General features: G+C 44.1%; 2 protein-coding genes across 5 annotated transcripts; one reads left to right on the top strand and one right to left on the bottom strand.

The window, feature by feature from the left end:
• Window positions 1-527: 527 nt before the first annotated feature.
• Window positions 528-3,592, top strand: tbx16 (T-box transcription factor 16). Its single transcript, XM_020489906.2, has 9 exons — window positions 528-543; window positions 794-947; window positions 1,077-1,179; window positions 1,597-1,761; window positions 1,884-2,030; window positions 2,139-2,209; window positions 2,301-2,389; window positions 2,490-2,709; window positions 2,823-3,592. The coding sequence occupies exons 1-9, from the start codon at window positions 528-530 to the stop codon at window positions 3,256-3,258; spliced, it is 1,401 nt and encodes a 466-aa protein (XP_020345495.1). The 3' UTR covers window positions 3,259-3,592.
• Window positions 3,593-5,940: 2,348 nt separating this feature from the next.
• On the bottom strand, window positions 5,941-13,392 carry klhl22 (kelch-like family member 22). 4 transcript variants are annotated; one of them, XM_020489908.2, is made up of 8 exons: window positions 12,900-13,392; window positions 11,254-11,549; window positions 10,982-11,147; window positions 10,582-10,893; window positions 9,882-10,291; window positions 8,706-8,898; window positions 8,167-8,400; window positions 5,941-8,048 (listed from the first exon to the last, which is right to left on the bottom strand). In XM_020489908.2, exons 2-8 carry the CDS (start codon window positions 11,472-11,474, stop codon window positions 7,719-7,721), a joined length of 1,866 nt encoding a protein of 621 aa, XP_020345497.1. In that variant the 5' UTR covers window positions 11,475-11,549; window positions 12,900-13,392; the 3' UTR covers window positions 5,941-7,718. The 4 variants fall into 4 exon arrangements, with proteins under 4 accessions (XP_020345497.1, XP_020345496.1, XP_020345498.1 ...); XM_020489907.2 differs by lacking the exon at window positions 12,900-13,392 and adding an exon at window positions 12,182-12,288; XM_020489909.2 differs by lacking the exon at window positions 12,900-13,392 and adding an exon at window positions 11,927-12,155.
• Window positions 13,393-14,046: the final 654 nt, after the last annotated feature.

Raw genomic sequence — 14,046 nt, 5'->3', positions numbered from 1 at the left:
TTACGTCTGTGTGAATGATATTTACACAGATTTTGGTGCCGCTGCAGGCCCCATTCTCCAGTGGGGAAGCCTGTCCATATTTGTTTAAAAGTCTCTTAGCAGTTAATAAAGATGCATTTCCTCCGTCCCCCTTCCTGTGGAGACGGTATCAAGGCCCTGTTAAGTCCCTTTGATTTCCACAACCCTCCAATCACAGTGGGACATTGACTCATCATTGTGCCACTTCAAAGCCTGGGAATGGCTCTCTCTCCTGGCCACTCCCACCCCTGGGATCTCCTTAAAAGTCAGGGACACCTTGTCCTCCAGTTGAACAGTTCTAGAGTGCCCGAAGTGATTGCTGTTAGAACACTATTGGACCTACCACCCCTCAATTTATGCTTCCGGCACCAGTGGAATATACTGAAAGCCCAAGACAGATGTGCAGCACCAAGGAGGGACTGTGAACTACTTTGGATATCACTGAACCAGTTTACTGATACATTATATTTTTGGCGCACCTCTTCTTGTTGCACCAACTCGTCTAAAGAATGCAGTCCATCAGAGGTGAGTGTTGGTCCTGAAGCTCTTTTTTTGTCATCAAACCTCCCTTGGACTCCCAATGGACATCACACATTCAAGTCATAAGCTCTCATTGCCTATATCAATAGTTTGGGTTGTATTCTTAGTCTACTCTGAGTATATGAAATGCTCCTCTTTATCCCGGCCTATTCAGTTCTCATCTTGATCAGCTAGTCATCCATCAGTTTTGGTTTATGGCTGTGTCTTAATGATGGTTTCCACATCTACATCTTAGACATGAAGTCCAACTTTATTGCTCCACCCTCATCCATTCCCGGTGGACCCGACGCCTATCACCAAGGCAACATCAGGATGACTCTGGAGGACCCAGAACTCTGGAAGTCTTTCCATGAAATTGGAACAGAGATGATTATCACTAAACCGGGCAGGTAAGATAACCACAGCTTCCAATTCTATCTGCCATGATCAATTACAATGTACTTGATCGAAATTGCTTCAAGAAGTAGCATTTTTTTTGTGTGGACTGTCATGATAATGATTATCCTTGTATTTTACAGGAGAATGTTTCCACACTGTAAAATCAACCTTTCTGGGCTGATGCCTTGTTCCAAGTACATCTTGCTGGTTGACATGGTTCCTGTGGATGGTTTCAGGTATAAGGTAAGAACCTTTAGCATGTTTGCACTTTAATACATATCCATTGTCTTTCATGAACAAAATCATTGAAATCATGGAGAATTTTACATTTAGAAATGACACAACCCCGGCTTGTAAAAAACAATCTTGACATTAGCGATAGCTTTTCTCTAATGGCCAGCATCTCCAGACGAGATCCAGCTCCACTCCAGCCTCTGCTCATCACCCCTCTGACATTGGACATCACAGGGCATTATCTCTTCCTGTTGTTCTATCCCCTGCTGTTTGCCCCCTTCTCTCTGTGGGTGGTGCAAGCCAAACTATCACTCTCTCTTTTAGCCTCCTTAAAGTTAGGCAGGGATCCTCTGAAAATCACCTCACCCTCCTTGTATGACAGAAAAACAAAGTTTGTTTTTACTCAATTTCTTGGTCTCCTTCCAGTGGAATAAAGAGAAATGGGAAGTGGCTGGGAAAGCAGAGCCACAGCCCCCTTGCCGGACGTACCTGCATCCAGACTCTCCAGCCCCTGGGAGCCACTGGATGAAACAGACCGTGTCCTTCCTCAAGCTCAAGCTTACCAACAACACCCTAGACCAACATGGCCATGTAAGAAGGCATTGTCAAGCTCTGTAATAATAGATATAGACTTCTTCTATAGAGCTTTGATGATATTAAGTGTTGTCATTGTTCCAGTGACTAAACTAACTGTGCATCTCTCTCTCTTTCAGATAATTTTGCACTCCATGCATCGCTACCACCCGCGCTTCCACATTGTCCAGGCAGACGACATGTACAGTGTACGCTGGAGTGTATTCCAGACCTTTACCTTCCCTGAGACCTCCTTCACCTCCGTCACTGCTTACCAGAACACTAAGGTCAGTCTCACTGCAGTCACTGGCAGAGCAGGGCACTACCCTTTATTTCCCCAAGCAAGCATCTGGTAACAAGGCACTAGGTGTTTAAAGCAACTCTTTCTCCCCTAGATAACCAAGCTGAAAATCGACCACAACCCATTTGCGAAAGGCTTTAGAGACGAAGGAACTAATACAAAAAGGTAGAATAGTTACTATAACTATTGTTCTATTATATGCTTGTCTTGAATATAAGTTCACTAATGATCGGCACTATTATCTTTCCCGCTGCAGGCGCGCTAACAGAAACCCAGCCTGCCCAGAGAATAAAGCAAAGAAAATTGATTGTCTAAGCAGAGAGTCAGATGAGGACAGTCCTCCTGGTATTGGATTTCACCATTTGGTGACCAAATTACTCATCCCTTCATGTAAAAATAGTTATTCCCTGAGCTTAGTGGGTCTGATGTCATGTATGTTTTTCAGACTTCCCCAGGTCATCATTTGAAGGATACGAAGGAGAGCAAGCAGAACTCCCCAAAACCAAAGAGGAGGAAGTGGTGAAAGAGGAACGCTACTCCCCCTGGGGGCCTGAGAGGGAGCATGGCCACCACGTCCGGACAGATTCACCCCCTGGACCTGACGCCAGAGAAATGTACAATGCAGAGCAGCTAGTACCAGCCCCAGCTTCATACCAGCCGTACAGGTAGGCACCACAGCATGCTATCTGTCATGTTCATTCTGCTGTATATCTCACTGCTACATTGTCATCAAAGCAGATAACACTGACCACCACCCTGCCTTCTCTTCTGTCCTCAGGTTCCATGAATACGGGAAGTCTCCATCTCCCTCCTCCAGCGTAGGCAGCAGCAACGGGGGTTCTGGACGCGCCAGCTTTGAGTCCAGAGTCTCTGATGTAGCCACAGTCCCAGAGCATGAGGCCTCCAAGCCCTCTACCCATGAGATCGGACCATCTCCCTGTGGCACCCAGCCCTCTGGAGGACATCACCAGGACTACACAGGGGTGCTCAACATGGCCCAGGCAGGCAAGCCAGGGGTCCTCAGCCACCACATTTACACCCCTTACAGCACCGAGCAGACCCTGGGCCAGTGGAGCGGCCCCAGCCCCGTCCAGTACCCTCCCCCTCACCACCTGCCCTCTGACTACAGTACCCCGGCTGTGCACCACGGATATCACCATGGCAATGTGGCTGAGTGGAGCCAGTACCCACTCTTCTCTTACTCGTGCTGGTGAAAGCATTTCCTCAGTTTCTCCCAAAAGAGAAGGACTGCAGTCTCACAAGTGACTCAGCGAGACCTCATAAATGCTACTATGCCGTCATACCTGTGTTTCTTCTGTCCCAAGTCCAACACCACACCCTGACTGCTGATCCAGAGCTCACGGCCATACTACAGTATGCTGGGGCTGAAAGAGAAGGACCTGGGTCAGGAGAAATGCCAACCAGCAGAGAATAACAGAGTGGAACAGAGACAATATACTTCAGAATGACTTACCAGAGTAGTGGTGTGGACTGGTTTGATATCACAACTGTCTTTAGGCCTAAGGCCTGAAAAATGTATGCGTTCCTCCCAGTGAAATGTATGTTTATTGCTGAATTGTCTATTTATTTCATGTTTGGATTTAGTTTCTCCCTGGTAAATATTTTTGTAAAAAATAAAAACATTTTGTGTGTAATAAATTGCTTTACTGATATGTTAATGTCATCTGTATGGAATAAAAAAAAACTAACTGTTTTTCACTGTTTTCTTCAAAGCTAATGAAGCATTAATTTCTTGGGAGCGTGGTGCATTATAGTGCATGACAATACAGCAGTCAACGCAACTTTTAAAGGCATTTTCCTTAACGTTTGTGGAGATCACATTAATGGTAAACTCTACGCAGGTCGGCTCAAGCATAAATTACCTTTAAAAAAAAAGTATGTCATAGCGCTTTCTCCCTCTGAACGAGCCTTGAACTGAATTTGGGCCTTGATCAATCTCCCTTCTTGGGATATCAGGACTTTCCACTGGCTGTTTTCTATGAGTTCAGTTCTCTCGGATTTGATTATTGCTGTCAGATTTTGAGGTCAAAATAGATGACCTAATGCAAGTCCAGGTTGATAGGATATAGAAGTAAAGATGGTAAACTGTTATCCACACTCCATAACCTTGTTCATCTGTGTCTTTGCACTTTTGAAAATCACATAGCAACACTTCCTACTCTGGTGTTTGTATTTTACCTTTGTTGACCTAACGAGGACCACACTCCGGTTTCCTTTGGCTCAGCATGCATTAAAGACCCTGCACTATTGTGCCTCTGGCCAGGGGAGTGACTTCACCTGCTGAGATTTACCCACTTGCGTAATAAAACATGCCATGGTCATCTTTCTCCCCCTGAACGAGCGTTAAGAGCATGAAAATTGGGGGGCAGTTGGCTTCCTTTCACAGCAGCAAGCACAGAGCAGCCTGATGGCCCTTTTTCACGGATGTCAGCTGCTAATGACTGCCGTAAAGCCCGGGAGGGAGGGTGGGAGTCGTCCTCCAGGGGACAATGCTGCCAAGGGCTTTTACTCAGCTCAATTCATTAGTAGGCTCTTTGTGACATTAGTGGGGAAAATCTTTGGCTCCCTTTCTCCCGCCCTCCTCTCCTGATGAACTCACTCTACCCAGCTGATACATGATGCGCACGTTGTTTACCCTATCTGACAGTGTTGGTGTCGGGAGAAGAATAGAGGACGTTCTGTATAAAAGGTCCCAATTTAACTTTAGAATTGATCTCCCATCTCAGTGAGTCATGTCACAGTAGAGTCATCCCAGTCATTACTGATTATTTGATGTGGCGGAAATGTAGTGGCAGAGAAGATCACTGTAATGAAATTAAAATATCCTGGACAGTCATAGATCGCTGGGGCCCCAGCTATCAAATGAGATCCAATCCTAGTGAGAGCACTTTGGAGCGAATTGCAACATTATTTGATCTATTCTCTGGTCTAGTAGAGATATGCCAGGAGCATATTCCATTCCCCATCCTTCATTCTAGGAGGAGATGTTGAGTCAGCAGACTGTTGGTACTTGAGGGTGGGAAATGGTTTGGGCTATGGCTGACAGGAGAATACAGGAAGAAGATTTTTTTTTAAAGTTTTACTCCCCCAATATCCTGTTTGTGTTTTTTCTGTCAGGACAGGGCTATCAGCAGTACCACAGACATAAGTACGGGTATGTACCGCTACTGGAATTAAAAACAAAATACTGATTTAAGAACACCTCTTCAATATACTAAATTGATTTAACATGATGAAAATGAACTTGGAAGTCAAAATACACAATGTTTTAGGTTCAATAACCAGAGTTCATAGGGAGTGCAGTGGAAAACAAAGTGACCCAGTGTTGCATAACTGTGACCCAAATCACCACAAAGAATTACTCCCCCAGTGTTCTCATTTTACAAATAATATTAGAATAGCAAGCAACATCTGTGATGTTAAATAACTGATATGGCATTTGTCTTATTGGACTATAATCTAAATACTGTGCCCATTTCTACAGCCAAACAGATATCAATGAACGGTCATACAGAACACATGCTGTATAGTCAGTCGACTAAGATAATCAGAAGACAGGCTGATGTTAGTGCTGATAGATAGTTTACATCCATGCATGCTCCTCAACATGACCTAACTGGGTGGAGGAGTGTGATGTTCTGGGGGTTGGACTTAGGCCCGGCCCACTTCCTCCCCTGACAGATGTCAAATGGTCAGCAGGACCCTTTTCAAGTGCAGAGCTGCCTCCCCAGGTCTGTCCCAACCTTCCTTTTTCATCACCAGCAGTAGGACAGGACAGAGCTCAGAGCACAAACACTTATCTTATGTAACAACCCCCAAGACACTCACGTCCAACATTCCACTCTGCATAAACTGTTCAAGACAGCACCACCCAGGAAATTTCAGCATTTTAATAGCTCTAATAATGGACAAGCAAAGAGCTCTAAATCGACCTTAACTCTAAAGTGTGTAAAGGCCTCAGCTCTCTCTGACAATGAAAAATACATGACATATGTCTTCATTATTCCCCAGGTGGTCAGTGGTGTCAGAATGAATAGATTGCTGTTTATGGACACCATGAAAATGTAGCAGTTTGTGCGAGCTGAGCTGGATGTCCAAAACAAGAGGGCACATCAGCAGACCAAAACGACACACCAGGGACTGGCATGACAGTGTGAAATAAAGAGGGGGGAACTGACTGGGGGATGATGGGGGTTTGCAGATGAAACAGCCTTGGAGAAGAAAGCAGCAGTCAAGCTTCATAAAGTCAATGGGCTATAGGACCAAATGGAGAGGAACTAGCTGAGACTGGGAGGGATGAAGGATATAGGCAACAACAACCACCTTGAGAGGACAGACAACCACTCAGGCCTGGTCAATACCATGTAAATCTCAGTATATAGAGGAATTCCTTTGGACATAAAGTAAACTGCAAATAAATAAATGATTACTACATGAATTAGTAGTAATTATTCACTAAATCACTCTCAACAATTATTTGCTGCTCTGTAAAAAGTCACATATATAGGCAAACGGTTGTCTTGGGGTTTAGAATATGATCTTGTTTTTATTACGGAGATGCAGGGTAAAATATTCTGGATGATTTCATGTGTACCAACTGTAGTATAATCACATGTTTACTACATCTTTATTCAAATCCACTGTCAACAATTAGTGACTTCTTTCCTCAACAACAATTTGATAAACTGTGATAGAAGAGGCACATTATTAAAGGCCCATTTCTAACCAAACAGGAAACCCTGTCTTAAGTGTAACAGAGAAAACAAGGCACAGTGTGGAAATAAGACAAATTAATCATTCATCGTTCATGATGAGTAAATGCCATTCTCATGATATCATAGTAATAACCAGTGGTTATAAGGGCCAATATTGGAACATAAACCATGAATCCGGCTCAACAGAACTAGACAAACAGTTTTGGTTTCCAAGCTGGCAAATTAATGGCCTGTTTCCTTCACAAGTGCAACATTAAACAAATTCAATATTATATATCTAATGGTACTGTAAAAGCAAAGGTTATTATTTGGTCTAAAATGTCAAACTAAATATGAGATTATAGATTTTGTTAACCGTGATCATTTGAGTACTCCTCCTCATCAAATTATTGCATAGTCAATGAATATCCCTCTGTGCCTCATTTGAACTGGTTGTAATGTTAAGTTGAAGAGCTGTGAAACATTTGTAGGATTTTGTGGAGGAAGTGTTCCAAAAAAAGGCTATTTCTTTCTTCTCCTCTTTGTATAAAGTAAAGGGGGAACAGCAGTGATAGACCAAAGTGGTAAAGTCACCTTAATCTGTCAATCTGGCAGACACACACGCAGAAACGTCTTCAGGTCAAAGTGAGGGCAAGCTGCAAAGACGGGAGAAGGCCTACAGAAGTACAGATGTTGGAGCAACAACACAAGAGAAAGAGGCAAAAGGTTTTGGTTAACACTTTGGTTCAGAGGCACTCAGCGTGGTCAACATGCAGGGAGAGACTACCCTCCCATCACCACTGTATCAAACAAGCTAGGGAAATACCACAAGGATTCATTCAGCCTTGCATGCAAAATAAAAGATTCAGCAAATAACAGATTCCCCTCAGATTCAGTTCAATGCCACCTCTGAACACTGCTCTAGTCTCCTCCTCCACAGTCAGTAGCACGTCAGTCAGTCAGTCCTCAGAGTTGTCCAAATCCACCTCCTCCCAGGATGCCTTGGTGCGCTGCTCCCAGTTCTTGGCTTGATCAATCACAGCACGGGAGAGGAGCACCACGCAGGCTGCCAGGCCGGAGATACGGTCCTCGAATGCTGTCCCACTCTCCCAGAGGTCTGCCTCTGTGTTATACACGTGCACGTATTTCATACGGTTGCTCTTGTCATGAGAGCGCCCACCTAGTATGTAGATGAGGCTGCCGAGTACTGCCACACCAGGCTCCCCATGACCAGCTGGTAGAGGAGTCATCACAGACCAAGAGTTATCTGCTGGGCTGTAGCATGCCACCTGGATAAGAGACCAGTAACTTAGTACATTACTTTACATCTCACACCTCAAGCCTTTGTTGCATTACAAATTGTTGCTCAGTCACTTTGAATACCATTGGTAAGTGGAGGTACGGTACCTGGAGAACATCTCGGCGGTACCCGCGCTCATCATTGCTGCCACCAATGACATAGACCCGTCCATTGACAGCAGCCATACCATGCCATGCCCGCTCCACCGGCCCCTCTGCACACTCTGCCCACTGGTTGTGCTGGGGGTCATAACAGTATGTCTCTCTCAGGTACGCCATTCCCCGCCGCCCACAAGTGACGTACATCTTGCCATCCAAGACTGCTCCGGCGTGTGCATACACCTAGAGGGAAGACTAGACTAGTATTCAGGCATAGGATCAGCACAACATTAAAAAAATAAGAACATAGGGCCACGGAATATCAAGAATAGCTCATTCAGGGAGGAAATCCATATTTATTTGATTATTCTCACAAATTGTGAATTGGTCCTATTTGTTGTTTATCTCAAGGAAAGGTTCCTCATAAATCCCCTTCTCCCTCCATACTTTGATACACTGACAAATAGATATCAGTGAATATCTAGCACCCTCTTATGGACAATGTGAGTGCACACTTAGAGGTTTTGCTCTTCATGACGTGATCGTACCTCTCTCTTGAGGGCTGCCACATATTCCCAGGTGTTGGTGTGTGGGTCGTAGCGTTCTACACACTCCAGTTCATTGCTGTAGTCGCGCCCCCCAATAGCGTAGATGTGTCCGTCCAGCACACACACACAGTGGTCTGCATGCTGCTGCTGCAGGGGCTTGATGGAGCACCAGATGTTGTGGCGAGGGTCATATCTAAGAGGAGGAGACTGAGTGCTTGAGATCAAATATCACGTATTTTCATGAATTCATGTCAAATGTCAAAAAGAGGTCATGCTAATTAATGGCAAAAAGGGGAATGCTAATTAATTGGCAATTAGTAATATTTTGAACGTGCATTTTTGTGATATTTGTCATGCAAAATTATTGCAAAGTTTCAACTGCAGTGATTTAAATCCAAAGAAAAACAAGACTTCTGACTGTTCCAGGGACAAATTAAGTCAGCATTAAACAGACCTTTTTGAGCAAATTGGGTTCAAATTCAATTACATGGGAACTCAACACAGAACAACTTATCAGTCAGATGGCATTTTGAGCTGACACCTGTCTGTTGTTATGCATGTAGCCTACTCTTTTATAATAGGAATGCATATTTTTATATTTAATTTAACTAGACAGGTCAGTTAAGAACAAATTCTTATTTACAATGACGGCCTTGGGTTAACTGCCTTGTTCAGGGGCAGAATGACAGACTTTTACCATGTCAGCTTGGGGATTCAATCTATCAACCTTCAGTTACTGGCCCAAGACACTAACCACTAGGCTACCTGCCGCCCCAATACTGCCCTACCAAGCAAAAAGGCAGTAACTGCTCATTTGGTTGAAATTGAGTTAGTCATTTTTGCTACTTTAAATACATGCTTAATCATGTGGACAAGTATCCTGCCTCTATTGTATTGTGTTTTGGAGAAAATGGGGGTCATTTTAGCAGTAAAGTTACTGTGAAACTAAGGTAAATTAAAGCATTTTTCTCCACGCTATGAGCAGTTACTGCCTTTTTGCTAAGTAGGGTAGAATACAGTTTTACTTCTATACAGTGGCTTCTTTCATTGTTAGACACTGCATTCTGCTCTGTATGGTAGATAGTTAAGAGAATCACACAGTAGATCATGACAGCAGACCTAATGATCAGATCGATACTCTGTTAGAGTGGATCTGCCTATGCTATTGGGTCTCACCTCCAGCAGCGAGTCTCTGCACGAAAGCCGCTGGTGTTCTTGTCTCCCCCAATCAGATAGACAAAGTTGTTCAGCACAGCGATACCTTGGTTGGACATGCGGGGGGCTTGAGCAGCCGTGAGTGTCCTCCACTCACCCCAGCTAGGGTGATAGACCTGGAACAATTCTTCGCTCTCAGTCAGTGAGCCAGAGGAGAACATACCTCCGAAGCCAAGGATGCAGTTGAAGTTGGAACGGGGCTGGGTGAGGGGGCCCTGCAGGATGGGCTGCCAAAGCTCCTGCTCGTGGTAACGCAGTGCAGCTGCCACAAAGTCCTTCAGTGGACACTGATTCAGCCGCCCAAACAGTCTCTGCAACACCTGTTTGTCCATGAGGCAGAAACGCACTGCCTCGAGCATCCTCAGATTGTCCTGGGGGAGGGGGAGAATGAGTAATGGTGCAGAACAGTCTGTTCCACACATCCCTACACAAAGACCCATCTGAGTTTGTTCATCTCTGATATCATGGTGCCATTCACCAGTCATGTATCTATACAAGCCTGGTGGTCAAACGTGAAACGTGAAGTTATTGGATTTTCATGTAGTACAAAATGGCCAGCGGAGGGCATGCATTCTTTCACTGCTTCTGATATGCGGCAGTACCATGGGCAAACAACCTCAAATGTCTCAAAGCGAGTGGCTGACTAACCGGCTGGCCTTACCTGGAGGGACACCTGGTCTGTCTCCACCTGCTCTGGGCTGTAGTGGTAGTGCAAAGCTGCCTCGTACACCTCGTTCTCTGAGCTGACCTCCAGCTCGTCACTGCTCAGCACACTGAGGACCTTCTCTGGGGGAAGCTGGCGGTACACCTCTGTGCGAGAGAACGTCTGAATGTTCCTCAGGATGTAGGAGTGCACCTTGGCCCCCAGCTGCTGCAGCCCATACACATCAGCCAGCTTGTCAACTTCCAAGATGTTGCTGTCATCCAGCCAGGAAAAGAGGAAGTCACAGCAAAAGCCAATAACCTCCTCAATCTACAAAATATTAAATCCAAAGGTCACCGGGGGATACAGCCTAAGACATATGACTTTGATCCAAAGGACACACAAAAAAAGAACATACCTGTACAAGAGTGGCAGCAACCAGGACCTCCTGCACGTTGTCCAGGTCTAGCTCAAGCTCCGATGTGTAGATGAAGTCCAGAAGTTTAGTCATGGCAGTGTAGGTCACCCCATGCACTGGAATCTCTGTCAGCTGCGTCTCTCTGAGACCTCCAGCAAACATCCCTCTGGAAAAAACACACAAGCAGGGTTAGGGGAGAAAAAGCCTCTCCCCAAAGCGAGAACTGCCTAAAGTCTTGCAGATGGAAAGTAGTGTCAGGCAGACAGGTCTACCTGAAGTAGTCACATGCGGCAGCCAGGAGGATACGATGGGCTTGGATGGGCTTGCCCTCCACCATGAGTACTACGTCAAACAGGATGCCACCCTGCCTCAAGCCAAACAGCCCATCCAACAGGCTGCGGGAATGGGCACAACTTCGATATGTCTGGCGGCCACATTGGCCAGATGAGCTGGTGGGGCTCCCCATTTGGTTCAGCTCCCCATCATCGGCCATTGCTGATTATTCCTTGTCTCACATTAGGCACACTAGTACTAGCTAATACTCACTCTTCCCATGATGTTTCACATGCTGATGTGGTTGGGTGAGATGAAACATGAAAGGGAAAAATAAACACGATCATGTAGCTACAGTTGCATAACTAGCTAGCTAACACCCCATGCACACATCATCATGCTAGATACTTCTTCCATTTATAATCATATCTGAAGATCTAGCAAGACGAATGTAAATCACGAACTACACCGGTAATAGTAGTGTGACAGACCACCAGGTTAATAGCTAGTTATCTAGCTAGTGAATAACAGAATTTACTTCTTATATGACTAGCTATATTGAATTCCTATGATATTCCTCTCCGATACCCATCACAACACTAGCATAAACAGACATCACGTGACAAATGGTACAGCTACCCAAAGATGGTCTAGTTATACACTGTATACTACCTAGCTAGTTCATGAGTCATTATTACACAAGCACGCTGTGTAGCAGAACTCTCAAAAAACAGACGTTTCGAACGTAGCAGCAAGCTAAGTTAGCTAGCTAACATTAACACAGCTCTGCGATATCATTCTTCTGCAATTGCAAGTCGGTTGAAAAATAGTTACGTTGTTTTCACTTTCGATTAGTTGAAACTAAAGCAATATTACCATTTGAACAATGTGGTTAAATAACTAGGGGAAAAATACAATAAAAAATACCTAGCTAGCCAGCCGTGTTTACTGTTTCTTTCAGTTATTCATGCGCCCATTTCGTGTGAGGTCATTTCCGTCTACAATATTATTTCTGCGCGCACTAATGTCAGTGGATGATAAAGCATGACTATCTTAAATGTTTGTTTTCCAGAAATAATGCATAGCGGTACCTATTGTGCTGGATTTCACAGTGATTCGTGCTAATGTTGTGAAAGAAACTGAGGGGAGACTGTCACCTGTGCACTATACAGGGTATTATGTAATGTGAGTAGGCTTGTCTGAAATGTAAATTAAGCGACACAATATGTGATTGTCTCACTGAGATATAAAAGAACGGATAGCCTACAGGAAATATACTTCTTGTATGTGGCAGATGCGGAATAAATGTGACGTATGCCCATTAGTTGACTTACCAGAAGAGGACGCTCTTTCCTCAAACAAATGTCCTCTCTATCAACCCTGTGTTTATGTCAATGGGTGTGTTCGAGCATTAAGTTTAGACAAAAATTGTCAGTGAAGTCAGGGGAGCTGCATCTGTGACTGCCGAAAGTGGGACACTAGTGATTTTCCAACAGCAAACCTCAAATCAGCACGGCAGTGTCAACATTGTTGATAAAAGTGCTTCTTTATAAATGTCGACAAACTTTTCTATCACCCCATACCACACACTCACAAACTGAAAACAATGTGTGTACAATTTATTGGTTAGAGATGATTTGTATACCTTGTAGCTTCAGAATCCGGGCAAAGTTTGTTCCTGTTTCAGTCACGTTTTTGGCCAAGTTCACATGCTTCAAACAAAAACCAACTGCTCATTTTGAATGGATCTTTTTGGTCCACATCCGGAAAAGATGGCTGCCTGATTTCCATACAGCTACTACTGCTTTTTGAACTCCGGACGATTATCTGTGGATAAGTTAGAAAAATGTTCTGTGAAGATGTTAATTCCTCACTGCAGGAACAATAGGTAGTGAGGAGAGCGACTCATTTTTCATGTTTTTCTTCATCCATTTCATTGCACTACTGAACGAAGACCCGTTTAGGAGCCAAATGAACTACTCTTCTAGGTGAACGTATCCAAAAGATCCAGCTCATCGAAAAGACTTGGAATGCCCGTCCCTAAAAAACACTCTAATGATTGGTTGACAAATAGTGCATCCCATAATGGCTGCATGGTAGCGACTTGAAGGTGACTTCATCAGAATCTGCATGACCTTTGATCACATGATTTTTATAAAGTTCATACAGTCGACGAGTAGTCGGAGGTCGGACCCATTTTTTTTGTCCATAATGCAACACACTCTGAAAGGTGGCGACCGACGATGGTCAAAGTCTTGACAAAAGTGATCCGCTCGAACGCACCCAATGGCTCTATTTTAGACAGGGAATTTTTGAGATTCTATCCAGAAATGTTCACAGAATTACATGCTTTTTATGATCACATGATGGAAGTCTGTTGGAGTGAACTTGTGGATTTAACTCATGTTTTTGTTACAAATGTAATTTAAAGAAAGAGAAAAACGGACATTTAGCTAGATCATTTCCAAAGAAAGCTTACCCGTTGCTTACAGCAAATATGATGGTACAGTTATTGTGGACTGTAATCAACCTGGCAACTTTGTATGGCAAATGATATTCACATCCATGTTTACTGTGTTATGAATACCAATGTTCCCAGCTGCCTCCATTGGATTCAAGACAGAAGTTGCCATTTCTATTTCACATCCAGAGTCCAGACTATATCCCTTGAGATCTCATCAAGTTCCCACAGAGCTAAAGGTTCAATCTATATATGTCACATCCTCAATGTCTCATGAAAGATATGCTCTGTAATCTCCATTTTACTGATCAATGTAACTGGAGAGAGATTT

This window comes from Oncorhynchus kisutch, linkage group LG8 (assembly GCF_002021735.2).
Source record: "Oncorhynchus kisutch isolate 150728-3 linkage group LG8, Okis_V2, whole genome shotgun sequence".
NCBI classification, from domain to species: domain Eukaryota; kingdom Metazoa; phylum Chordata; class Actinopteri; order Salmoniformes; family Salmonidae; genus Oncorhynchus; species Oncorhynchus kisutch.
Note: the sequence above shows the minus strand (reverse complement) of the source record. Positions and strands in the feature narration are given on the sequence as shown.